This window comes from Micromys minutus (assembly GCF_963924665.1).
Source record: "Micromys minutus genome assembly, chromosome: 12".
NCBI classification, from domain to species: domain Eukaryota; kingdom Metazoa; phylum Chordata; class Mammalia; order Rodentia; family Muridae; genus Micromys; species Micromys minutus.
The window spans coordinates 27,320,124-27,347,438 of NC_137981.1; the positions used below are offsets into that span (position 1 = coordinate 27,320,124).

General features: G+C 41.4%; 1 protein-coding gene across 1 annotated transcript in view; it reads right to left on the minus strand.

Moving 5' to 3' along the window:
- The window catches only part of ERCC6 (ERCC excision repair 6, chromatin remodeling factor), a 68,821-nt gene that overhangs the window by 26,590 nt on the left and 14,916 nt on the right, over positions 1–27,315 (minus strand). Inside the window, exons 6-8 of the mRNA XM_080926177.1 lie at positions 14,195–14,323; positions 8,570–8,728; positions 2,456–2,591 (exon numbers count right to left, since the gene is read on the minus strand). Coding sequence (XP_080782303.1) covers positions 2,456–2,591; positions 8,570–8,728; positions 14,195–14,323 — 424 coding nt within the window. The remainder of the gene's footprint in view (positions 1–2,455; positions 2,592–8,569; positions 8,729–14,194; positions 14,324–27,315) is intronic.

Sequence of the window (27,315 nt, forward strand, 5' to 3'; positions counted from 1 at the left end):
TACAGATGGTTGTGAGCCACCATGTGGTTGCTGGGAATTGAACTCAGGACCTCTGGAAAAGCAGCCAGTGCTCTTAACCACTGAGCCATCTCTCCAGTCCCCTTTCCACTTTTTAAGAAGACAAGTCCTGGCTCCTGTTCCAGAAAGCAGCCTTTGTAAAGAATCCAAGACAACATTCATCAGATGGCCAAGCACTGTTTTGCTTTTGAACCATACCCTGATCTTCTTTCTAAAAAGAACTGTAACATTCTAAATCATTCTTTATGACATGAGAAAAAAAGATCTAAACATTGGCCATGAACACTTTTGATACGGTTATGATGACCTTTTCTATCTGGAACGTATACTAAATAGTCTCCGGGCCATCTTTCTCAACTACCAGGATGAGAGTTATGTTGCTATGGAGGAATAAGTGGGTCTCTGTTACCTGTCAGGGAGCACACGATGTTTTTCGTGCATGTACATTACCTCAATAAACCTTCATAAAATTATCAAACCACTCAATCCACAGATCATCAAACCAGACTCAGAGAAGCCAGTAGAACACCAGTTTCACAATTCCTTAACAGCAGGCATGTCTGCTGCTCAAGTCCTGATGCGGTAAAACAGACCTTGTTCTCCTGAAACTTCAGAAGATGAGTGGGGTTTTGTCTTTTGTTGTTTTTCATTTCTAGGACTCTAGGGCATGAGTTGATCAAAATGAGACAAACTCTTTGGTTATCTAAAATGTCCACAAAATCACTGGATCATATCAGGAAAAGGTGGGAGACATAAGGGTTATTTTAGAATACAAGCAGTCTCTCATGATACACCTTCTAGCAAACTGAAAAGATGATTCTTTATTGTTAAATAAGCTTTTCAAAAGAGTGCTAACGAGGCACCACCCACTGTGCAGTGGTGAAACAAGCTCCACAGACTGCCTTCCTTCATTATCTTTCATGTGTGTTCTTTCCAAGAAGAGGTGGCTTTTCAAGGTTAATTAAAACATCATGCCCCTTTCTTCCTGAGACCTAACAATATGAAACACCTGGACTATAGCATTTATAGTTGTTCCACAAATAAATATTAATCAACTCATATACAATCTTCCCCCCCCATGAGGAAAAAAAACCCTGCAATGCAAAGCAGTGGGGGGGGGGGGGGGGCAGAAACAACCATGTGCATGCATGTGTGTGTGCATGCATGTGAGTGTAGCAGGGAGATCCTCATCATAAAGGATGCAGAAGCAGGAGGATTACAAGTTCAAGGCCAGCCAGGGTTACAGAATGAGACTCAGGAAAACACACCACCACAAATGAAAACAGCAACAAAGTTGGAAGTGATGTAAGCAGAGGAGACACATTAGTCTCTCCAACAGATAAAGGTCCATGTTTTCCAACAGGCTTGCTATCAACTATCTTTCTACCAGTTAGTAAATAGTTAAGACTACTCTTTATCTGAGTTTGCAGTAAGATGAAAACTGAAACAATGTCTCACAAGGCGATGACATGGCAGTCAGCAGCTCAGAGTCTTTGAGAAAGGCTCCTGAACCCTCAGTATTTTCATGGTTAAAAGCCATTTCTTCTCAGTCACAGAATGTGTTCTATTTTGCTAATTGTCTCAATTCAAATTGTTTTCTACCTATCTGTTAAAATCCTGGGCAAAGACAGTGACTGTTACAGATACTTCTAATCTACTTCTATCGAAAATTTTGCTTACCCAAAGTCCTGAGTGCATGGGAATTCGAGACCATGAGTTCAGCAGCTAGAGTGCCTCTCGGGTGAAGAGAGACCTCTGTGGCCCTTATAGCTGGTGCTGCATCTCACTCAGGAGCTGGGCAGACTCAGGAAATCATGAAGCCAGACACATTGCCAGCTGACAGGACTGAAGCCTGCAAGCCTGAGACTATTATTATACTATTTATTAAGCAAATATCCGTTGTGCTTGAGATATGCAGTATCTAGTCTACAGTCTAGATGTTGAAACAGATGGGAAGAGAAAAAGCAGCCTGGTATAATACAGTCACAGAACGTCTAAGAGCAAAGATAAGCCTCCTTTTAAAGCATCTACCTGTAGCTGGGCATGGTGGCACACAACTTAAATCCTGGCACTTGAGAAGCTGAGGCAGGTGGATCTCTAAGTTTGAGGCCATCTTGGTCTACATAGTGAGTTCCAGGACAGGCAGGGCTATGTAGAAATGCTGTCTCAAAGGTGGAGGTGGGGAGGGGAGATGAGAGGAAACAGAGGCTGCAGAGGAACGGAGAGAAGGAGGGAGGGAGAGAATCTGTTGCCAAATCTGCAAACATGGGAGGAACTACAATATCCAATGCCTTTATTCATATCTGTTTAATAAGATGGAGCTACAAGTCAATAACTAAATAAGTTAAAATGAAAGAAACATATGTAGGCACATTTGAAAGAAAAAAAAAAGGCAAAGTATCGGTCAAACAAAAGCAGCTGATTGCTGCACCATTACCTTTTTGTGGGCATAGGAACCTGTTTCATGCAGAATCGCCACTCTGAATGGAGGCCACCATGTGTGGAATTCCTTCACCCACTGATGCATCACTGTCGTTGGGCAGACAATTATAGTGGGGCCTAGACCCTCAAACCTGTACCCAAAAGTCCAAGAAGAAAACACAACCATGAAAGACAGTAAAGAAAAAGACCAGTAGCCAACAACAAAAATCCTGAATGGTTCAAAAAGGAAAATAACCTATGAAAATGTACTGATGCTTTCTTCAAGGAAAATAGCTACAGGGGTTAACGGTAGGGGACATTCGTATGCATCCACTCATCCCTTAGCTGATGCATGATAAGAACAAGCAGTAAATGGTTCACTTGGAAGTCATTATTAATAGTGAGAAAGAAAATAAAAACAAAACACAACAAAAAGCCTCCTCCCTCCTGTTTCTTACCAGTCCAGACCGAAGAGCACAACAGCAGCTTCAGTCTGAATGAAGATTTCCCATCTACCAGAGCTTTCAGCCCATGGATTCAATACATCTTTACTGCTCTAGAAAGCATGCATGACATAGTTCAGAAGCTTGGAGGGATGCTCGGAAGCCTGCTCTGGTCTCTGTAGCCTCCTCTCACTATGATACGCTGCCTACTTCCCTAAGCAATGGCAACACTGTGGAGGAGCATCCCAGAGATTGCTCTCTGCAGGGAAGCTGAGCTGCAGTGCTCACTGAGTCACTGCAGAAAGCATTGAGCAGTATTAATTTATACTAGAAGGATAATATGACCTAATGTGCAGAGACAAAGGAGAGTTGAAATATCCCATAAAACACAAGCCAGTGGTTATGGACACCACTCTGTCCAATCTCGGGCATATTACTTAACATCTCTGAATTTCACTTTCTCATCATTAAGTAAATAATAGTACTAAATTTACAATTACTATGAAAATTGACAGCTAACATCTATGAAATACTTACAACCGTGTCATTTGGTAAATACTAAAAGGGTTTATTGAATAAAATATACTATTATATAATCATTAAAACTGTTTTTGAAGAATATCTAATGACCTGAGAAAATGCTTATAATAAATTTAAAAAGAAAAACCCTTACAGATCACTGTAATTTCCTAGCAAGCAGGAGCTGGAAGGCAGGTGAAGGCACCTCGCCATGGTCCTCCCCTAGCTCCACTGGAAACAGACAGATCTATTTCATGGGGTCTTAAGCACTGGTATGCCATAAAGCAGGGATCCCCCAGTCTACTTCCAGTAGCACATCATGCCCCTGCAACTCCCGCAGGAAGAAGTGCTTGTCTTACTAAAAGAACTCACTCTCCAGGTTAGGGGAGCCATTTGTCTTGCTCTGTCCTGCTGTGTATGTATGCTATTTGGTGTTTAAGATGAAGCACAAGTCAAAATCAATAGTGATGTCCCCAAAGGAATGCATGCCACCTTTCCCTCATGGCTTTCCAATCCAAATGACAGAACTGTCATCCATTCTCCAGGCACCAAACCAGAAGTCCAGATTTGGTTCTCTGATCAATCCTCTTGCTTCCCACCATAAGACACCTGTACAAGTTTACATCCCTTCTACCTCCTAAATCTCTCCTAAGTCACCAATTCTTCCCTATACAGTGCTACTGTTCCAGGATAGCTACTACTATCTCATCTACATTCTGGCATCTTCTGGAACTTTCTGAAAGCAAAATCTGAATGTCTTGTCCCTTCCCAAGGCCTCCAATGGCTACACACTACTCTTGGAAGAGCATCTACACCTTAGCCTGGGACCATGAGACCATGCAGTTCTGGCTCCTGCCTCACCTGTCTTACTGCTGCTACTGTTAGCACCAGCCCCTGGACTCTGTCAGCCTGCACTGTCTCCAATATGTAGTGTACATTCTGTCTTCTAAACACTCATCTCCTCCTTTCCCTCTTCTCCCTGATGCCACCACTTAATCCTTGAAAAAGCTGGTCCTTCTCCTAGACAAGTAGATGAGCCTCCCCTGGGGTAACCACCCACGCTAACACCACTGTAATATACGTCATTCCTCTTCAGCTCTTTAGAAGCCTGGACAGTCTCTTTATGGTATGACCTCAGGGCCCAGCCCACAGTATGTAAAGGATGGATATAATAATGTGAATGGTTATTTTTAAGCTGACAAATTATGCATAATTTTTATATTCTTATTATAACTTAGGAAATGATTCCTTAACCTAAAAAATGTTTTAAGATTTCAATGAGAGCCACACAGAGCTTGAGATTTTCAAAACTATCATCTACATAACTAAACAATAATTAGTCTAGCAGAAAAGTAAGATACTAGCCAACTAAAAGCTTTACCCCTACACTACAACATGATAAAATGCCTGGGTTTACTTATGAGCCCTTCACCTCTTGTTGTATATGGTCACTGTTCCCTGGACCTCAGGGTAGGAACAGAGAATACAGTGGTCCTAACAAACTCAACCCTTCCCAAAGAATTTCCAAACCATATTGTTACTAAAGGCAGGGCCTAGTCAGGGTCTCTCACTCCCCCTAGGGAAAGCAGGACTCTGGCCTGGCCCCTGGTCCCTGGCCTGACCTCAGGCTCCTACGATGACAGCACTCTTTTTAAAAGGATTAAATGTGCCAGCTTCTTTATAGCATCCAGTGAGAATAAAAGGGAGTTGTCCTCTATATGCACTTGACAGGGATTAGGAAACGGCCTATCAAAAGCTGTCTACAATAGTCTAAAACATGCTCCCCTTCAAACAAGTTTGAATGCATACACACGGCTTGCTTTTCAGGTTGTACAGCATTTTCCTCTCCTTTATAGCACACCTTCTATAAACTGCTATGATATGCTTGCTCATAAGTCTACTATTTAATCCCAGCTGAACTGCTACCTGGCACTGCTGTCCTTTAATTTCTGTCATTCTCACTCTGTTAGAATTGGGAGGTTTTCATGCTGAGCTGAAATCCCACAGCTGAGGTAGGCTGTTCCTGGACCACAGAGGGGGCAATCAAATCCATTAACAGGCAAGTGAACCACTTTCTGAGCCTCGGTATCAGGGAGCTGATACGAAATGGCTAAATGTACTAGAGTGATTAGCATCAATTACCAAACATGCAATAGCTCCTTTCATCTTTGATTATCATTGATTACTTAATGAATTTAGGACTAGTCAATAGCTCCATGGTCAAATACTTCAACTTATGAGTGGAAAGTCTACTAGCTATGTATGGCCAAGGACTTACTGGGAATTACAAAGTGTAACATTTATCCTTCAAAGTTCGTTAACTTTTTTAGGACTTTTAACTCTTCATTAGAAATTAATTAAATGACAACCAAGACAAGTATTAACTAAAATGTTAAAGGTAAATCACTCACATCTTCCTGTTATAAAATTCAAAGGACCTGTCACTATAAGAATGCTCAAATAAGGGGCTGGAGAAATGATTCAGTGGTTAAAAGCACTAACTACTCTTGCACGGGTCCTGAGTTCATTTCCCACCATGTGGTTACATAGTGGCTCACAACCATCTGTAATGGAATCTGATGTCCTCTTCTGGTGTGTCTGACACCTATAGTATACTCATGTACATAACATAAATAAATCTAAAAAAGAATTGTATAAAGAATGCTCAAGTAAAAAGTCAGTGTGTTCACCGTGCTCCAGAAACATAGCTGCCAGCATTCACTTATTCATTCATGTAACATGCTTCTTTCTCTTCTAAAAACAATTATACACCATTCATCAAAACAAATGAATACAACAAACTACTTTTAAGAGAAGTTTCTTGGTATTACAGAGACTTGAAGTTTCACAATGTTCACAGACCTTGAAATTAGGTCATCACCTCCTATTGGGGCCCCATCGTCTGTAGTCAACAATGTAACACTGGCTTACACACATTCCTGTTGCTTTAAGAACTATTTTTTTTTAAGACATAAGTTCAGCTAGTACAGAAGGACGTGTTACACAATCATTCTTCACTGAGCTCCTTGGCACACCCCTCTTCAGCCAACCCTGTAGTGTGGCTGATACACTGCCACATCCTCAGAAGCTGGTCCCACCAATACTATTTTAATAAGGACAATCCGGGCGCTAGTCCAATATGCCACACTATTTCATTATGGAAAGAGAATATGAGCATCGATAGTTAATTGATTGCAGCTGATGCTCATTAGAAGCCCTAACATCATCCTAGTAGGATTGTCACCACTCAAGAGAACATGTTTTAATTTTTATATCAAAACTACACTGCAGGGATGACTTGAGGTCTCCTATGCCCAGAATGTTAAAACTCCACACAAGGTCCATATTAATAGGACAGAAAGAGAAGAAAGAAATGGGGAAATGAGAAAATTCCAGAAATCACATAGGAGAGAAAGTGTTAGAAACAACTGGGACAGTCAGGACATTCTAGCCATCAAACCTCAAAAGAGCTTGGAGACCAGACCTATTTGGAACAGAAAAGGTCATTTGGAAATGCTAAGGAACAGTCACGGACAGAAAACCTTAGATGCCTATGGTGGACTGACTTCTTAGGCTGGAATGTTTTCATATTTCCAGGCAAAATATACCCTACTCCTAAAGAATACCTCCTGTGTAACCTGGCAGCAGAGACTCCTTCACTTCAGCTTCCTGTAACAGCTGCAAGATGTTCAGCTTTTAAAATCTTTTAATGGGTTTTCTCTGCCTACAGAGGACTCTGAAGAATATCTAGGGGTGAGAGAAGACTTAACGGTTAAGCGCACACACTGCTTTTACAAAGGACCTGAGTTCAGTTCCCAGCACCCACTCACATCTTCCACCTGTGACTCCAGCACCAGGGGATCATCCTCTTCTTGATTCCACATACACTTGCAGTCATATGCACATACTCCCAACATATATGTACAGGCACAAACAAACATACTAAAAATGAATCTTTTTTTAGAAATCTGAAAACTTCAAACATTCCTCCCAAAAAGTGCTGGCCTGTTAACTGAGCAGAGTATTGCATTTTAAAATGAGTGACAAAAGCTGGTCTCAGGAGGAGTCTCTGGTAGCAGGGTTTATGGGACATATCTGGCTCTTTACTACACATTTTTGTGCCTCTTCCTTAGAATGGAGGCAACAATGTTTTTTCTGCAGTTGCTGACTCCCAACACATCAACACCGGTTCAAACACATCTGCAAACTTCACACAATGAGCTCCTCAGGTCACAGAACACAGATCCACACAGTACCTCAGTCACTGCGACTCATGAACCTACTGGAACACAGCAAACTCTTGGTTTATCTGTGTCCAAGATCAAACACCCTATGTAATTATCTCACTACAATTTTACCGACATAGATTCCCATGAAGATAATCTGCAACTTAAGTAAGGACATGCTCACAGCTCTTTATTACAAGAACAAACATTCAGTGCCCCCTTCAAACAGATGAAATGTCCATGCTTTCAGAACACCAATGTTTTAGCAGAGTAATAGAAAACAAGCAGAAACAGACTAAGATTACTTCCTATACTTTCTGAAAGTCATTTAGATGTTGATGTTAGGAAGGGAGTCTAAAACATACTGAGCAGACTAAGTAATTTCACTCCAAAACAGCGAGAACAGCTCTAAATGCTATCACACACACAGACTTAGTGTACGCAGGAACTGTAGAGAAAGGCTTCTTCAAAGCTCCAACTTTGCCCATGAACAGACTCGTCCTTACTGTAATGCTTACCTGGTCTCCTGCCAGAACAAATATTTTAATGTAAAATTTAATAAATGGGACTAAAGGTATTATGTCTAATTTAAAATTCCATATTGTGTAAACTATTGATATTAACATAATTGAGTTTGTAAACAATCCATTTGCAAGAGCTAACCTTAGACATTGTATTGACCCAAAATATCTAGTGGGGCCCATCTGCAAAATGAAGCATCAACGCCTGGAATTCATTACAAGTGTTACATGTTTAATTTCTCCTGCCCTACAGCTCCATTGTCTCGTAAAATTTTTCCTTTGATGTCCCCCACTAAAAGAATTAAAGGAATATTGTAATTGAAATGTCATCAATAATTCACAAGACCCTCCTCCACAGCAATCCATCTGATGAAATATTAATTGAGCTCCACAGACTGACAGTCTGCAGAGGAGCACTTGCCTGTAATTTGAACCGCGAGTCCTGATCTTGCTGTAGCTCAGACCTGCCAAGAAGGCAATTATCTGGATGGTCTTGCCCAATCCCATTTCGTCTCCCAGAATTCCTCCTGCCTGCTGGCAGTGCAATTCCCACAGCCACCTAACACCTGTCTGCTGATACCTACAACAACAAACACCAACAAGGAAAGAGAAAATGGCAAATGGTGGGTAATACAGACTGTAACAGAAAGTACTCATGAATTAATCATTTGGTTAGGTTCTAGTCCAGTCAGAGGAGCCTGCCGGATGTGTGTTTTATATGGCTGTTATATTTATAAGGACATACATTTTTGATCACTTAGGCATAAAAATCCTAATTTTTTGTCATAGAATGTTAACACATTTCTCATTAAACTGATAGATGGGGTAATTAGGACTATTTTATTCTTTTTCAACATTAGATATAGCTAGATAAACAAGCATAAACTTACTAGCTTTGACTCACTTTCTGTAAAATAAGAATTTCAAACATTCTAAATTAGATTCTATAAGTTTTTCTACAAAAAAGAAGTGATACTTTTTTTTTTCACTCTACATAGCATCAAAAAAGCAAATTAAAGACACTACAACTTATAGCTTATATAGCTGTAAAGCCGCTTTGTAATCACATTATCTTTTACTAGAGAAAATTACATTAAATTTTAAGGCCATAAACAAGTATGAATAACAGAAATGTTCTTAAAATTAGTGTATAAGGGATAATTCTGTTCCACAATTAACTGATGTAATTAATAAAAGACTATTTACAAAAGACAAACAGCACAATAGGTCTTTTAGTATTTTAAAGCACTCAAGGATTTTAACCAAAGTTACAAGACCAGGACTATAAATTTTTAAATAAGAATTTTAAGTAAAAAATAAAACAGTATCTCCTTTTCCCCTCTCAGAAAAAAAAAAATCCAGCTGGTATTTTCCTTTCTTTACCATTCACACATGCAACCTTAGAAACCTCTAGGTTTGCTTTGTGTTTAAGTAATAAAGCAAAAATGTATTCAGGAGTAAATAATGACCTGCTATTATGGAATGGTATGAAGATTATCTGCCAAATTACAAAACATAAGCAAAACCCACTTATGATAAAAGCCAAAGGACAATCCTGCCCAAAGAAAACACACCAAGGCTAAGGCTTTTTCCCATGGTAAGAGAAGGTGGGTTTATCATTCCTACTTTACTGCCCACTGAAATCGTGTTCTGCAATGGGCCTGTTCATAGCCTCAGTACACGGGCTATGGCAGAATTCCAGGAGATCCAGGCCTGTCTTGAAGGAAGGGAAGGAGGGAGATAAGGAGCAGACAGACACACAGACAAATGAGCCCATCTCATTGTGGACCTTGTTCTTGGTGAGCTGTTACTTAACTCCTTACAGTAGATGTGCCATAATTAGTTTTCTCTCAGTATTAAGTTATTAAGTGTAAATCTACATGGTAACATCATTGCTCATGTGTAAGAAAAACTTTGAGACACTGCTTATTTGGCTAATTATAATAAATACATTGAAAATACACTTTGGAGAAAAGGATTAAAAAATCAAAACACAATTAAATATAAAAATAAGACAATTTGAGAAGACAAGTCCCACAAATGCATCTCAGTCCTGGGAGACCAATGTCTCCCACTGAACAAACTAGTCCATTTGTAGGAAGGCTCTGGACTAGGCAGGCTCCACAGTGGAGGTTGGTGGTGTATTTTATAGGTAGAAAGAAAAGGCTCAGGAAAGGAGAGAGGAGCCAGGGAAGGGGAATGACTTGCAGACAACAAGAATAGAAGCAAGCAAAGTTGAAATCCAGAACTGTATGACTTAAAAGTGACCCCATTTTGGAAATAATCTAGAAGAGCGGTCCTGAACCAGGAATAATTTGCTCCCTTGGGCTATTTGGCAATATCTACAGACATCTTTTTTTCATGTGGAAAAGAACAATTAGGACCTAGTGGGCAGAAGTCAGAGATGATATTATTCATCCTACACCACTATGGTCAGTCCCTTCAGAAAAAAAATTTTGGCCCAGAATGTCAAGCATGCCAAGGCTGAGTAAGTCTTGACTTAGAATTTACATACCTATAATCCTAACACACAAGAGGCTAAGGCAGGAGGTTTTAAAGTTTGAGGCTACCCTAGACTACATGATAATGCCATGTCTCAAAAGATTAAAAATTAAATATAATGAAAACAAATTAGACCGTTTGCACTCACAGTCCAGAATGGCTGGACTCTGGACACTGGCCTTCTCCTATCAAAGCAGGGAAGACATGGGAGCAGCTCCACACAGGCCCAGGATCTCCTAGTGACTACTCTGAAATCAATCCACCCAACACAGGGTCAACATTTTTCTTTCCCTTGGGTCCAATTTTATTAAAATGGTAAGAATTCATAAACCACCAACTGGGGACTTAGGAAAGGAATACTTATCAGTTTGGTGTCTCTTAGAAAGAATCTGAGAGTGAACCAGACTGGACTCCATGTGACCCTGGAGAATCAGCAACAGTGGGCCAGATACTTTGCCATCTCCAACCCTAACACCCCAAGGGTTTTAACAAGATGCATAATGGGATGTTTACACAGCAGTGAGAAGTACTACAGAAATAACTGAAGGAGAAATGGTTACTGAGAGGCAGTCCAGGAACTGCATCTCAACAGCCAGAGAGTGCACAAAACCTGGGTAAGGAGCTAGCTCCCCCAACCCACATCATAAACAGGCCCTCAGACTTCAGGTGAAGAATATTCATTGATAACAAAAGTGTACTCACCACCCTGACCAGCAGGGATATATAGTGAGTAAGGACAAAAGACCTGACTGAGCTCTGAAGACCTACACTCTGGCTCTAGAACCAGTAAATGCCCTGAGTTTTACTGTTTTACATTCTGAATAGTAAATACCATAAAACAACTACACAGTTAAAATGAAAACAAGGGTTAGAATCTAGTTCTTAAAATCCTTGAGAAGCATATAAATTTTACTCTTTAGGAAGTTAAATAGTATTTTTAAATTATTATACAACAGCAAGGAAATGACTAAACTCTGTTATCCCCATGGGACCAAAGCATCAGAAAATAACCACACAGAATTGTTGGACTTGGCACTGTTGCACTAACTCAAGATTGCATTTACTAGTTCGGTGGAGGGTAAGGTCAAAACAAATTGAAGTTTTTCATGAGGCTGTTAAATTATACAGATGAATACATTTGCTGGGCAAACTTTCAAAACTGAAATTTAGAAGTTAAACATTATCTTGCAGAAAATAGCACTTAAATGGAAAACTGTGCCTGACTCCCTGGGGTGCAACTATACCCTGTTAATTCAATTCTACTGAATATAGTAAATAGAATAAAAATATATCCACAACTTAAAAGTAAACTGGCTGAGCTAAAACTTAATCATAAAAAAGGCAGAGATCAGAGCTGGAGAGATGGCTCAGCAGTTAAGAGCACTGACTGCTCTTCCAGAGGTCCTGAGTTCAATTCCCAGAAATCACATGGTGGCTCACAATCACCTGTAATGAGAGCTGATGTCCTCTTCTGGTGTGTCTGAAAACAGCAACAGTGTACCCATATACAAAAAAATAAATAAATCTTTTTTTAAAAGGCAGAGCTCAGAGGCTAGAGAGAGTTCAGCAGTTAGGAACACTTGCTGCTCTTGCAGAGGACCTGGGTATGGTTTCCAGCACCTACACAGCAGCTATAACTCACTAGAACTCCAGTTCCAGGGCACCTGGCCCCCTCCTCTGGTCTCTCTGGGTACTGCATGCACACAGTATACATTTAGGCAAAGAACCCATACACATAAATAACTTTTTAAAAGCAGTTTCTTTCCATCCTCCATTTTCTTACAATAGAAAATATGAAATCTAGTATCATTTATAAAGTATTTTAAATTACTTTTATAGAGATAAAACAGAATATTTTCTAGAAAGACATAACTGAGACAAATTTAAAACACTAACAAGCATGTATTTTTATAGTAACTATAATAAAGTTAATAGCCAATATACTGACACTTACATATACTTAGTAAAACAAAGTTTGGTGCTGTTACCTATGAAGCTTCTTTGCTAGAAAATCTGACACTTATACAAAATTGTGCATTTAACTTGACTCCTGAGGACATTTGCCAGCTCACTGTCTGATCATGCAGAAGAAGCCTGTCCTTGTTAAATCACTTTAATGTATAATTTGGGTATTTCTTTTTGCTAGTACAACACAGACACTATTTTTCTTGTTACTTAATAAATAATTACTTCCCAGAAAATAAAAAGAGCTGCCAATAAGTGTAATCTTTATTTATCTTTCTATAGCTGATTCTCACTGGGAAGCAGCAGTGAACAAACCATTTGCCATTCTAGGCTACAAACTGACTTGTCTGCAGAAATGACCAGAAATGTAGGGTCTACCTTCCAGTGGCTCTTCCTCTAGTGGGACGCCCAGCCATACCACTTCAGTTAGGACTTGGTTTGCTACGTGTTTAATGAGATAAATGTCTACTCTTTACTCCCCACTCCAAATGCCTCCAACCCAAAGAACCATGACAACTGGACATAAAACTGTAATGTGGGGATGGTGAGTCGTAGAATACCTGGATCCCAGCCTCAAGCACAATAATCAAATAAATAAGTATTATTGTAGGTCTTGCTCTTGCCTGACATCTCTCAGAAGTACACAAATAAGCTCTTTGAGAAGAAATACAAAGAGCATGCTATGTTCGAGTAGATACCTTCCATAAATTTAGGGCATGGCTGACAGCTGAGTTTATCCAGGACCTTAAACTTCACCTTCTCACAGAAGTTCGCTGCTCTGTGAAGTGGTGATATGAAAAGGAGAGAAGCTGGGGAATGGTCTCACTTCCTCTGCACAGCTAAAGCCTCTGAAAGAGGAGACTGGAAACAGTGGGTATGTCCACCACAGGAGTCCTGCCCAGCCACAGACCAAGCATGCGTCTCTCAGGCAGCTTCCAGTCATCACAGCACTCGCCAATTTACAGGGAAGTTAAGTCTTCCAACACCAACTTGATCCTCAAGGTATTGTCTGTGTCTTATCTTTTGACATTATGTAGAAAGACGTCTACATAAAATATTCAGATGCATATTTAAACAGCTCAAAAATATTATCCCTTAGGTATGAGACAAGGTCCTCAGAAATCAATCAACAATTTCTGTTTCCTCACAGAACTAAAAGTAAAAAACTCCTCCAAGGATTGATTTTAATATCTGTAACGCCTCTTGTTGGTTTTAATATATAAATCTTCTTAAGTTAATCTGATTTTTAAAATGAGAAGTTTGGTGCCTTAAAATTACTAAAAGCAAAAACATAATTTGATGCAGAGGCTTTTAAATGTGTTGCTTTTAGTCTGCTGAGACAAGTCCATACAGATTCATCAGTTTACAAACACACCCAATGCGCACCTTAGTCAATTTATTATCATCTAATTTTAATGAACAGCATGTGGCTAAAATTTCATTTGACAGCATCTGGATTTGCAATAAATTGCTGCAAGTACCTTCAGGGCCCACAGGTAACTACTGTGTAATTTCTAAATGTTAATCTGTACACAATAGCTCAATGACAAACAGAACATACAGAACAAATGGCACGTACTTAAAGAGCTTTTTGAACAGAAAACCCGGCACTTTGAAACCTTCGTCAAATTCAGAATCGCTTTCCTCAGAGTCATCTTCAAGCTTCAGGCGTTTCTCTTTGTCCTGCAGCCTCAGCCTATTCCACTTCCTATAGTGAAAAAAAAATTCCATTTCCATTATTTGGATTATAAGACTATGAAAAGAGACAGCTCTAGACTATGCACTGGAAAGAACAGTCAAATCTGAATGGCTGTTCAGGCTTCTAGTGCCATCACTATCCAACACTAACAATCTACAAACCCCTCTCATGCCCCCTCGAGTCAATTATTACTTGAATTATTATGGCTACTGTACAGAGACTCCTCTACTCTCATGGCTTTACACCAGCCACTCCTCCTCAGCACACCCTAAGGGGAAACTCCTCTACCAGCTTCTAAGACACATGGCCTTCATCCCAGAAGAGACTCAGGAAACTTACAATATAACAGCATTTGCCAAATGGTAACACAGTTTAACAAGAGCATGTTGCATTTAGAATTGGTATTTCTCTGCTGAAAATAATAGTCACGAGATAAAAATACACTATTTTGAAAAAAGACAACAATTTTTGTTCAAAATTGTTATATCAGATATTGTTTCTAATTATTCAACTGAAGAGGAACAGCAGTGCCAGGCCCTGACAATCACCATCTAGAAAGAATGTGTTACAGACAAACTTAAATTTAAAGAAAAGATGAACACTGCTATTTCAGAAGCATGACGTTGTATTTGTTTTATAGACAGTAACAAGCTGTGAAGGCCCTGCAGTACACCACAGCTGTAGGAAGGATACAGCCATTTAACTAGACTAATTTTACATTCCTCCAACTGTAATAAAAGCTGATGATGTGAACAAAGAAAAACAATTACCAAAGTAAATAGCCTTGGATTCCATTATTTAAAAGAAGAATTATCACTTTCTTAGCATGTATACAACTGACATTCTAATGTTACGACATGGTAGAAATGGGCTAAGGTGTGACTACTTATAAATGTCTCTAACCAGAAGCTGGAAGACAAGAGCAGCACACACAGGCTCTGAACTTCTAATGACTGTGCAAGAGGAGCACAGGATGTCTTCGGAAGCTGAGAAAATGTGAGAGGATGAGGTAGGCACATGCTGGCTGGAGAACCCATCACAAAAGCTGCAGAGGCCACAGGCCCAAGAGATGGGCAACCAGCCCATCCAGGAGGCCACTAGCAGGTGGTCAAGCACATCCTTCAAAATTCAGCTCTTCAAAGTACCTAAAACTTACTTGTGCTTAGTAAGGAAGCACTAGCTGGTGATGGAAACTGCTCTGCAATGTGGTGGGAACAGTTCACCAGGGAACAGAAGACCAGCTCTTCTCCCCTTTACTAGTTGTCTTCCTGAACACTTACCTCCATGCACCTGATCAATGAGTCCTCTGGGTGACCACAACAACCTGCTGTTCGGCTGAGTCTCACATTATTTTCAAATGTCTTACAGTGCAATGGTATGCCTCAGTGGTTCTCAACAGGGACAACTGCTCCCTTCATATGCACCTAGACCACTCTGACAAGCTTAGAGACACTCCTGGCCACTACAGAGGCCTCCGGCTGGTATCCTGTAAGGGGAGCCCAAAGCTGCTAGGCATGCTACCACACACGTCCTCCTCCAGAGCGCAATGACTCTTCCTTCTTGTCTATTGTGAAGGTGACTGCAGTTCAGTTCTTAGATGAGGAAACTAGAGAAGCTTAAGGCATGATGACAGACTTAGGGAAGCCCAACCTTCTAGTAAAAATCTTACCTAGCTTCACATATCAATAATGCCAAGAAAGCCTGGAATTGCAGAAGCTGTCCAGAGAACAGTCAGGAAAGGTGTAGGCATTTTCCTGATGCACAAATCTGAAATGGGCTACAGTTTCGGGTAATAAGATAATCCTTGGCACCCAAACCCTGAGCATCAGAACTTAAGCATCAGATTTCTATAAAGTAAGAAACCTCTACTCAGCAAATCCCGTGACACTCCAAGAATCACAAAAGCTATCCCTGCCACTTAAAGAGACTTTGTTTGGCATTTTTTGCAGGGAGGGAAACAGAAATCTCCGAAGGTACTGGCTTTGGCAGTTTGGCACAAGATGAACAATGGTCTTTCCACATAGCACAATACATTTTCACTCACGGGTAACAGCTGTTTCCTTAGACTCCACCACTCAGTGTTTGTGGCTGTTAAATTTCCCACCACATCACCCTACATTGACAAGGCTGCATCTTCTCATTCTGCCTTCCTCTCTCTGTCCTAAAATACACAGGCATCCTGTTGCCACAGAACCCAGCACCTAGGAAACCACATAAGTCACCACAGAAATGATTACATCCCAGAGCTTTCCGCTTCATAAAGAAAGATGACAACATTTAATGCTTGGCCAAAGAATGAGCAAAGGTGGTGGGGCTAAATCATTTCAGTCAAGCAACCAAACCACTGTGAAGACAAATCATCCCAGAAGAATCTAAAATACAACCTCATGTACATGTGGGTGGAGCTATAGACAGCAACATTTTTTTTTGTGTAGATTGCAGCTCACCATCTAAGAAGTGGCTCCAAGGAGGACTCGGCAAACTCAGGAGAGCTGTAGCCACCCAAATACCAAAAGATGTAGTGTGGTAATAAAGTGCATGTCTGACATGTGAGCCGGGGTCTGGGCTCCGCACCAGTTCTTCCAAGAAAAATAAAAAACAGCAAAACAGTGGCTTCTCCACCCAAAGATCTGCCAAGAACCGTTCTGTTGGTGGTGATTTATAACTGTTAGATCCACACGTACCATGGTTTGCACGTGGAGGTAGAAAATGTCCACTAGTGGGTTCTCTCCTTCTACCCCTACATGGGTTCCAGGGTCAAACACAGATGGTCTGGCTGCCACAAGCATTTTTACCTCCTGAGCCATTCCACCAGTCCCAGCATTTTCTTGAGATTGCTCTTTTCAACATGACCTCTAGGATCCAGCTTGGCCTACAGCATAGCAGGCTGAGCAATCTGTTAGCCAGCAGGTATGAAGGGGCTAAATAAATATCCTACACAGGAGGAAAGAGAAGTCTGGGTACAGACTGGCTAGAAGCAAACCCTGCTACATGTACTAGCTATGTGAGTCAACCTTTCTGTCACTATATCAAAAGTACCTGAGAAAGTTAACTTAAAAGAGAGAGACTTTTTTGACTTCAGAGTTCATATCATGGTCACCTGGCCCCACTGTTTTCTGGGGAAGGTATAGTGTTAAGGAGCATGAGGAGGGGCCAAAATGCTCATCTCCTGGTGAAGATAGCCGGGAAGCAGAGAAAGATAGGAAAGGACAGGTACAGCATATTCCCTTCCATTACGTCCAACCTCCCAATAACCCATCAAATATGACCACCGATGGGTTGATGTATGCATGAGGCCAGAGTCACTTCCCCCAAAACCCCACTGAACACTGCTATTGCTGCAAAATACATGAACCTCCAGAGAACATTACAGAACTAACCATGACAGGCACCCTTAACCCTCAGCAAGAAACTTAACCTTGCAACTAAGTGTCCCCAAAGAGCGTTGGAAAAATCAGTGACACCTGCTTCACTGGGTCATCTAAGTGCTTAACTAAGACAGACTTGTGTGTGATTGTGCATACTTGTTGACATCGCCATCCCTCTGTAAAGGGAACTACCACCTTAAACTACCAGTTTACAGAGGGGAAGCAGAGGCAATATTATTTCCATACCATCTATGTGCAATAATGCAATGGCTCTCAAAGATTTCACAGAACTACTAGAAGGAATGAATGTATGTCAGTGAAAACTACAACACTTGATCAAACAGTGAATTATTACCAATGATATGACCAAACAAGAATACTTTGCCTTCAGAAAACACCTGCTAAGTGTCTAAATTTTTACAAGATAACCATTGCTATGGACTAGGAAGGTGTCTCTATGGCAGGGCACGTTCTTAGAATGTACACGCCTCTAGATTCAATCACCAGCACCAAAGACAGAAATAAAAATTTGGCCATAAATGTGTATATGGTCTGAATTACAGCTGACTTTTATATGTAACGAAAGGCACATGCAGAATTACTAAAAAAATGGCTGGTGGCAGTAAATGGTCCAACATTTACTTTTTTCAGAAAAGAATAACTTTTTCATGTCCTTCATCCTCTCATTTAAAAAAATCACACATGTAATAGTCACAGCTGCAGCCACATAAAGCTAAAGTGCCTGGTGTTCCCTGGCAGAGCTTCTACCTCCTCATACAACTGCTGCATTCAGCCTGCTGCTGACTCCACTGGCAGCCACTTACAGGGGAAGCCAGCGAGAAACATAAACTTAAATTCTCATCAGATACAGGCACAGAAAACACTCCTTGGCTTCCCTACATGCCTGCAGGAATGAGACTCTGGCCCAGGCTGTGGGATCTGGGGCTGATGCTGCAATAATGTCTGTGAGAAGCAACCCAGACCCCGAATAACCAGCTGAACTGCACCAAGGTCCATGTAAGCTACTGGGGTGCTCTGTCAATGAAAGCTTAAGTGCATACTGCAAGCTAAATGCCACCATTTACTCTTAGTTTGTTTTAGAATTCCTAGCATTCCAGGGAAAGTTGAATTACATAAATGGAAAAACACAGCTGGGCGCGTTATGCCATGCCTTGTTACATGACTTTGATTCTCTTCAACTGAAATATCCAGTCCTCAGCCTACATCCTCCAAACATGTATATTTTCACACTTGGCAGACCCTTCACATACCATGCTCCTTGCCGTAGAGGAAGCTGTTCATGACCAAATAGAGTTAGGTATCTGGTCTACCAAGTGCCATCCTAATCCTATGGCATCCTAGGTACACTAGGGTAGGGTCTTGTGCACAGTGCCTGTCTACATACCCTGAGATCCTTATCTGTCTCCCAATCTAGAGGGGGCCAGAGGCCAGAGACTGACATGATGCCCTAGAGCTCACACAGACACTAAGTAAATGCTGAGAAATAAACAATGTTCAGAACTGGACTTGGGACGAGAAGGACAGATGCTGTTTTGAAAATGACATAAGGGGGTTATTCAGAAATGTTTCTAGAAACTTCCTGTTCTACCTCATTTAGAAATTGTCTCTTGCTTGCTTTCTTACTCCCACACACCTGACCCTAAAGCCCCATACCTTACTTTGCCTACTAATAAGCATTATTACAGTCTGGGACAAAGGTTGATCCACAGAAGAGGGTAGCTAGCTACAATGTCAGAGAAATTCTTAGAATTTTAGAATAACAGCAATTTTAAAAGAGATAAAGGAAAGCTCATCACTTTGAACAATTAAAAACAAAATACATAAAACAAAATGTTCTTATTTTCAAAACTGAGCTCAATTTTTCCCAAAGCATCTACTTGGTTCAGACCAGCGGGTTTCTGTATCCTACAGTAGGAACCAGGGACCCCAGTTTTGGTTCCAAGCTTGTCCAGGATCAATTGAAAAGGATGGGTAAGTACTCCACAACTTAGAAAAGAGCCCTTCTTGGGCTGGGAGCAGAGTTGCTACTTCTAACCCATGTATCACTAGGACGGAAATGATGCTTTGAATGAGCTCATCCTTATGTTTTCCTTTATGCTGTCCTCCTAACTGTTGCAGCCGCAAGCAAACTGAACACTGAGAGAGCCAGATGCAGACAGAGAGCTACTTCAGAGACTCTAACTGGGAAGAGGAGGGGCTTACACTCCAGAAAATATCATTCCTCACTGTCATATTTATGTCCTCAACCATACAAAGAGCCCCACCATGTTCTGCTACAAAGACCAGATGAGATACTGTAAATATAGCATAGAAAGACACTATATATGTATTGCATAGCATCTGCTAATTCTCAAATTTATCTTTACCAAAACATGTAAAGTCAAGGCTGGAGAGATGGCTCAACAGTTAAGAGCACTTGTTGCTCTTACAGGTGATCTGAGTTCAGTTTCCAGAACCCACTGAAGTTCAGAGTCATCTGCAACTCCAGTTCCAGGGGATTGCACCCCATTCTGACACTCACTGACACCAGAAACATAGGTGGTGTGCATATATTTATTCAGCCAAAAAAACACTCATATGCATAAAACAAACCTTTTAAGTTTTTAATTTATAAACCTTTATTTACTTTTCTTTTGTGTGAATAGGTATTTTGCCTACTGTCTGTAACACTTCCAAGCCTTACCCTCACAGAGGCCAAGAGGGTGTTGGACTTCCTAGAACTAGAGTTCTAAACAACTATACAACTAACCCCCTGCAGATGCTGGGAACTGAATCCAGGTCCTCTGGAAGATTAGCAACTACTCTTCTAGGTCATCTCTCCAGCCCATTTTTAATTAAAAAAAAAAAATAAAAGGAAAATCAAGAAATATTAGTTAACTGTAGTTTCCACATAAATAACAAATAAACATTCAAAGTGTCTACTGCAGCTAGGGTCACAGTGCAGACCATCGTCCCAGCACTGAGGAAGTAGAGCAGGGAGGATCAGGAGTTCATGGTGTATCAAGCACACAGTTTGAGGCCAGTCTGGTCTACATGACACTGTCTCTAAAAAGGGGGAAATTTTCAAGAATAAGTAAACAAACAACAAAAACTACACAATATACACCTGGACCAGTTAGAAGTAAACCCACCACTGCCCAACCTCCCTTGAGCATGGATGGCTGCTCCACCCCATCTCAGCCTGTCAAGATGGATAAGGCATTGCAGATATGACATCCTGTATCAAAGATAGCAAGGGGTCTAGAAAGCAAGCCATGGAAGACCACATAAGAGCCTCAAAAAAAGATCCTTTAGAGCAGCACTTTGGGGACTCACGGATATAACCTTGACCTACCTGGTAGGGGTCTGGTGCCCCCTAGTGTTTGCAAAAAGAGAAATAACCACTAACAAAGGTGCTCATATCTAAGAAAAAAATGCAAATACTACAGAAAGCATAACTGCAATAAAACTAAGCCTGTGACAGGTAATACTTATGCACACACACTAGCCGCAATGTTGAGCTGCCTTTTACTTGTACATCACATGTGTACAGTATCTGCAATGTCTTCACAGCTCTTCACAGACCTCTTCTCAAGGTTCTTCCTAGTTTGTCAGAATCTGCCCTCAGCTTCTGTTTGTGGCATGAGGACTAAGGACAGCCAGCCCACAGTTAGAGGCTTGTGCCTGTGGTCTTGTCTGTTGTAGTCTTGCCACCTGTGGCAGGGTACAATTCCCGTTCCTGTTTTATAGATGAAACATCTCACGGCTACCAGTTGCATGTCTGACGCTCTAATTTCATGGCCTATGTCTTCCACCTCAGACGTGAGAGCTGGCTTGCCTTGGACACATTTTCTGTTGGTTTATGTTGGCAGTGATCGGGTCGGTTTGTCCCCGGGGGCGAAGTACAAACAACTTCCAGGAGTTGGTTCTCTCCTTCAACTTCAGCAATGACTTGCTCCTGGTTTATGCCAGTGTGCAGGTAGCATACCCCAGGCTATCCAGCCTGTGAGCTTCCAGGAGCTTCTCCTGTCCTACTTCCCATCTCACTGTGCTAGACCACAGATGTGCAACGTCACACAAAGCTTTTCACTTCTAGGAACTAAACTAAGGTCATTAGCCCCCGGACAAACTTTGAGATCACATGTTCATCATATATGAATACTTCTATATTTTTAAATTTAGAGTCAGACGCTGATGAGTAGCAGTGGCTGAAGTCACTGGTGTCACTCTTCCAGGCACTAACCTAGACAGTTCACATTTATTAACTCCTTTAACAGGATGGACATTTGACTTTTCCCCAGAGAGGGACAAGCTGGGGGCAATGGAGAGGTACATGTGACACCAGCCCAGTCTGGCAGGCTCCCCAGGATCCCCCTTCTTGTTATGTTACAGTGTCTCTCAGTGGATGTTGTCCAAACTGCTAGCCAAAGGATCGGTGATGACCTTTATAATGAGGGAAGGCCAAATTTTACACCGTCAACTTCTGCCATAACATCAGCAGTATGCAGTGGCCTTCTGTATAATTAGACATACAGACTTTGGGCATGGTTAATTTATGTGTGAACATTTTTACAGGATTTTATAATAAAGTTTATTATGAGAAAATCAGCAATGCTACGGATTGCTTCCCTGCAACAACATGACTCCACCCCCACCTTACATAAGGAAAGTTACAACCCACTGACACCTGACACCTACAGACTCTCCCAAGTCACAGAACAGCTGCTTGGCAGTTCTGACTACAGATGATCTGAGCTGAACCATCCCGAGAGACACACTTAACACCAGACAAATCGATGGACACAACTGCCCACACCAACCCACTAACAGGACAAAGTATGCCTAGTAACGGGAACTGAGTCAAACATGAGCATGCCCCTCCCAAACTCCACTGTCCTCACTGCCCTGGTCTCTCCACTGTCTTTACAACTGCAACGATCCCTGGACCCAGCACTATTTAAGACTGGAAACGGGGAAAACATACACTATACAGTCAAATCACTGCTAACAGTGAAATTTCAAACTCAAGATCGTTCTCGTCCATTGCAATTTCCATGACAGAGACTCTCCAACAGCAGCACAGTGAGAACCGTCTGATTTTTAGAAGTGTACCCAGACACCAAGCTGTGTATCGAACACCACTGCATTTGTACCCTGCAATAGGTTTTCTGCTTCAGACAGCTAAGAATCCCTTGCAGATTAGTCTCATTTGCTAAATTGAGATGCTCAGTGTTTTACTTTTCTTATCTCCCTTTTTATGGTCTATCTGGGTGGACTTAATTGGCACATCTGAGCAGATTAAATACCCTCAGTTAGGAGTCCAGATCTCACAGAGTAAATTAAGACTGATGCAGACAATTATGCCCTGAGCCGAGAATAAAAGGTGTGCACAGAGCAGGAAGCAGAATTAGTCTTCATTTGTGTCTTGGTTTTGTCATTTCAAAGCCAGCATGCTCTCTAGGAAAACATGCTGGGGGGGGAGGGGAAACAACTTTCTTTCCTCTTTAAAATCTAGATTCCTAAGAAGAACGTAAAAAAAAAAAAATGGCTTATTTCCTTGATAAAGAATTAAGCTCCTAGAAACACGTTAAAAACAATTTTCACATTGTTGTATTTAGGTTTCTGGACCATAGCTAGATTAAATATTCATTTTATTATATTATTTATATTTTCAGAAATCAAATTATTAGGGCCTCTAAAAAAGTACAAATAAATCAATTTGGCTTTTGCTTAAGCATGTACATTCTAAAGCTGCTGAATGTCTACTCTGTCCAAACAAGGATCCAGCAGAGGAACAGAAACAATCCATCCTACACTGGATGCTGGCAAAAGGAGAAAAAGGCTCCACAGCACAATGGCTGGAGCTGTCTTCAGGAGGAGCTGGACCTCGGGCAGGGTGGAACTGACACCTCCTTCCCCCAGTGAGCAGAGAATCCATCTTGGAGACAGTGTTGTGAGTCCTCTGCTGCCGACCGAGCTGCTGCTGTCCCACTCACAGGCTCCGCTTCCCAAGTCAGTAACTCAGCCAAGAGAGGGACAGACGATGAGGAGTACAGTCACTCAGACTGCCATCCCACCAAAAGCTTGAACCCTTTCAGGGTCTGACCCTTGGCAGCACAAGGACAACCTGTTCCTCCTCAGAGATGGCCTTGTACACAAGCCAAATCTCCACAGTATGATCCAACTCTGCCAGACTGCAGAAGCCCAGCCGGTGCTCCAGAGGACGGGAGGGCAAAGGGGAGCATTAGCTTCTAGTTGCCTGAGACAACTGAAGACGCGCTGTAACAGTTACACAATGAATGAAGCCTTTATCAGCCACTTCCAGTCTAGTCACATAAAAGTAAAAACAGGGCACAAAAAGATAAAAATTTTAAATCACAAGAAAGTACAATTGAGTTAAATCTGTGTTTCTGGGCCAAAATCTCTCATATTTGACTCCAAAATAAACCACCCCTGCTGTCTTTTGAGGTATGAGCTATTTCTTTTGCTGACAGCGATCAAAGTTTAAGAAGCCATCTCCTTAACCCACTTCCACCTCCCAGACTCCAGGTTTCTGTTTGGTTTCTTAGCCATCATAGCGGCAGCTGTGTGCTGCTTTTTGGCACCACCTTGTGGTCACACATGGACACTGTACTTTCCACCAAACCTCAATGGAAGGCAACATTTCCAACATTTCACAACTTCAAGCCTTTGAGACCATGAGCAAGTTGACTGTAACACATTTGTGAGCGCCATTATAACATAACAAGGCAAAACAGGTGTGTATAAACTCAAAGTCGGGAATAATAAAGAAAAATATGTAAAGATGTTTCCCATATTGATATTGCTATAAATTTACAATTACAACAAGTGGAGGAAGATGGAAAAAGCCTGTATGCCAAGCACAAGGATCAACTGGATCCAACTTCTGGCTGAACCCCCAGCAATGACGACTGGACAAGGATTATCTCAAAAGCAACTCCACACGGTTTCAGAGAAGAATAGAGAAACATTGCACCCCAAGCCCCAACATTACCACTTTTTTCCAATGGCATCAAAGGCTGAGACTCAACTCTACCCCGGGCCCTCTCATACACAATTATCAAGGCGCACATGGAAAGCTTTTGGAGAAACCAAATCATCCAAAAGCTATGTATGGTCTCGGAAGAGAAACAGTAATGGACATATAATCTTGGCTGTTTCCACACAGACAGCACCACAGGATGCTCAGACAAGCTTCTGGGTGGGATTTCCAGGATAGACTTGTACAGTTACTCCCAGGGTCAGAGACCAGTCTGTGCTAAATTCTGCTCCAGTGCCTAATTCTTACTACAGATGTACAGGCAGTTCATTCAGCAACTTAAATTATAGCTGGCTGGAACCAAAAGTAAAGCTTCTAGGTATGAATTAAAGCTAAATGCTAACTTCCTGCTGCCAACAAGAAGCAACAACAAAAGTCTTTGGAAATGAACTTCCTCCATGTCCTTCGACTGATCTGAGCAGTGCTAACTACTGCTGGGGAAGAAGGCCCGAGCCCAGGACATTTCCATTTTACCATCTCAGGTGAATAGCTGGCAGGAAAACTGCTGATGTCCCCTTACTCACCCTCTGGGGCTAGGACAGATCACTGAGGGATGCTGTTTTTTTTTTCCCCAGCCCCCCAAAAGGCCTGGGTCTCCTGGAAAGCAGACCACCCCTCCCAGGGTCTGAGCACTGACAAAACCAAGAGTACCTACGGAGAGAACTCTAGGTTTCCCAAAGGAGCGAACAGGGTGCTAAAAACAACAAACAAGCCATGCGTGCTCAGGGCCTAAGGGGATGCAGCCTTGATTTGACTGTTATTAGTACTTCTATCACACTCATACCTCATAAAACCACTGTGCACTTTCATTTACAAATGGAAACTCTTTACAAACTAATTCATGCATTTTGCTTAATTTTTAAACTGCTTAATCTTTAATCCTTACAAGTTGTATCCTTTGAGCAATGTAATTTAGAGTGTAACTTGTGGACCGAATGACAAGCATGCACACGGCTCCAAACTAAAAGTGACACCCATGGAGTGAGACCACAGGGGGCCAATAAGGAGATAAGCCGGATTCCATTTAATATTTACTGCCGCGGACATCTGTACGCCTCTCTCTGTTGAGAAGCCCAAAGCCATGTCTCAGGTATGTATGCCCTGCCAAATATCTGTCCGGCGGTGCTGAAATCTGAAGTGTGTATCCCTCGTCTGTACTCTACACGTTCACTCTGCTTCACTGACTTGTCCTCGGGTGTTTTTCTATGGTGTCATCAGGGTCTGGCTTAACTGAGCAAGGTCTCTGAAGGGAGTAGTGCTGAGCTGCATGTCCCTGCCACTGTCATAAAATGTTCTCTTTCCCATGACACAGCAGAGGATCTGAGGCGAAGTTAATATGGACCACAAGGAGCCCAGCAACGTTAGTGAGTAGACAAGGCCCTGCACCAGGATGAACTTCCTCTAGAGTCTCCTCCACACCTCATCCGCATTCACAGTTCCCTGTACACTAAGGTTCTGCATCTCTTCATGTCTACTAGCCTCTAAGCCCATCACAGGATACAGACAGGCACAGATATGTGGAAGCAAAGACCAAGCTACAGAGCTGCCCTCTCATCACAACTGGGAAATGAGCACATATCACCCAGGTAGCAAGAATCAGGCACAGGTACAGGTGACTTGACCAGCATGCTGGGAAAAGGTTATCAGTTCCAGAAAATCTATTTAGCATGAAGACTTCTGGAGCATGAGCATTATGTTAAGAAAGTCAATCTTAATGGATACCTGTGTACCTCCAGCACAAACAAGAGCCCACACACATCAGTTTCTAAGCATAGCTCCTGCTTAAGAATATTCAGAGATTTGACCTACAGCAGCTCCTGGGCCCCAGCTGAGGATCTGAGTGTATAAAAGGATAAGAAATGCACACGAAGAGCCAACGCCACACAGTTTACATCCAAGACTGAGCTGAGAGTGTAGACCTATCAGAAGACAGAGGGTTTCAACTACAGCTGCCAATTCTAGAGAGGTATGCCAAATCCTTAACAATTAAAAATTCTATTTTCTACATTGGAAACTATGGGTTTATTCTGCTGATCCTAGTCATTCTGTGACCATCAGCCCTGAGTTGTTTAGTCTAAGAGCTACTACTACAGTTCCAGCTATCTGTACAGATGAACAGTGCACAACAGAATCGATGAATGACAAACTCCAAACATTAATATGCCTCTCAATCCTTAGCATTTTATTTTCTTTTAACATCCCCCCATCGAAAGCGCACCAAAGGAGATGTAATATAAACATTTCAATGTGTATATCTGCCGCTTAGCAACCTTAATAACTAGCTATAAAATTTTAAGAGCTATCATATTTTGGTGGCAATTAAGAATTATTGATATTTCTGAAATTCATTTGAGATTTTACTATAACTTTAGCAAAAAAAATGGATTATGATATGGCTTTGGAAATAATAAATTGTTTTACAATCTTAACATTATTAAAAAAAACTTATTGCCATGAAATTAAACCGTACCCATATTTAAAATTCAATCAAAATAAATTGCTATGTTTAAAATACATTTAATATTGACCCAGTTTAATGAGAAGACGATATATTGCTCCATTTATAATCAATA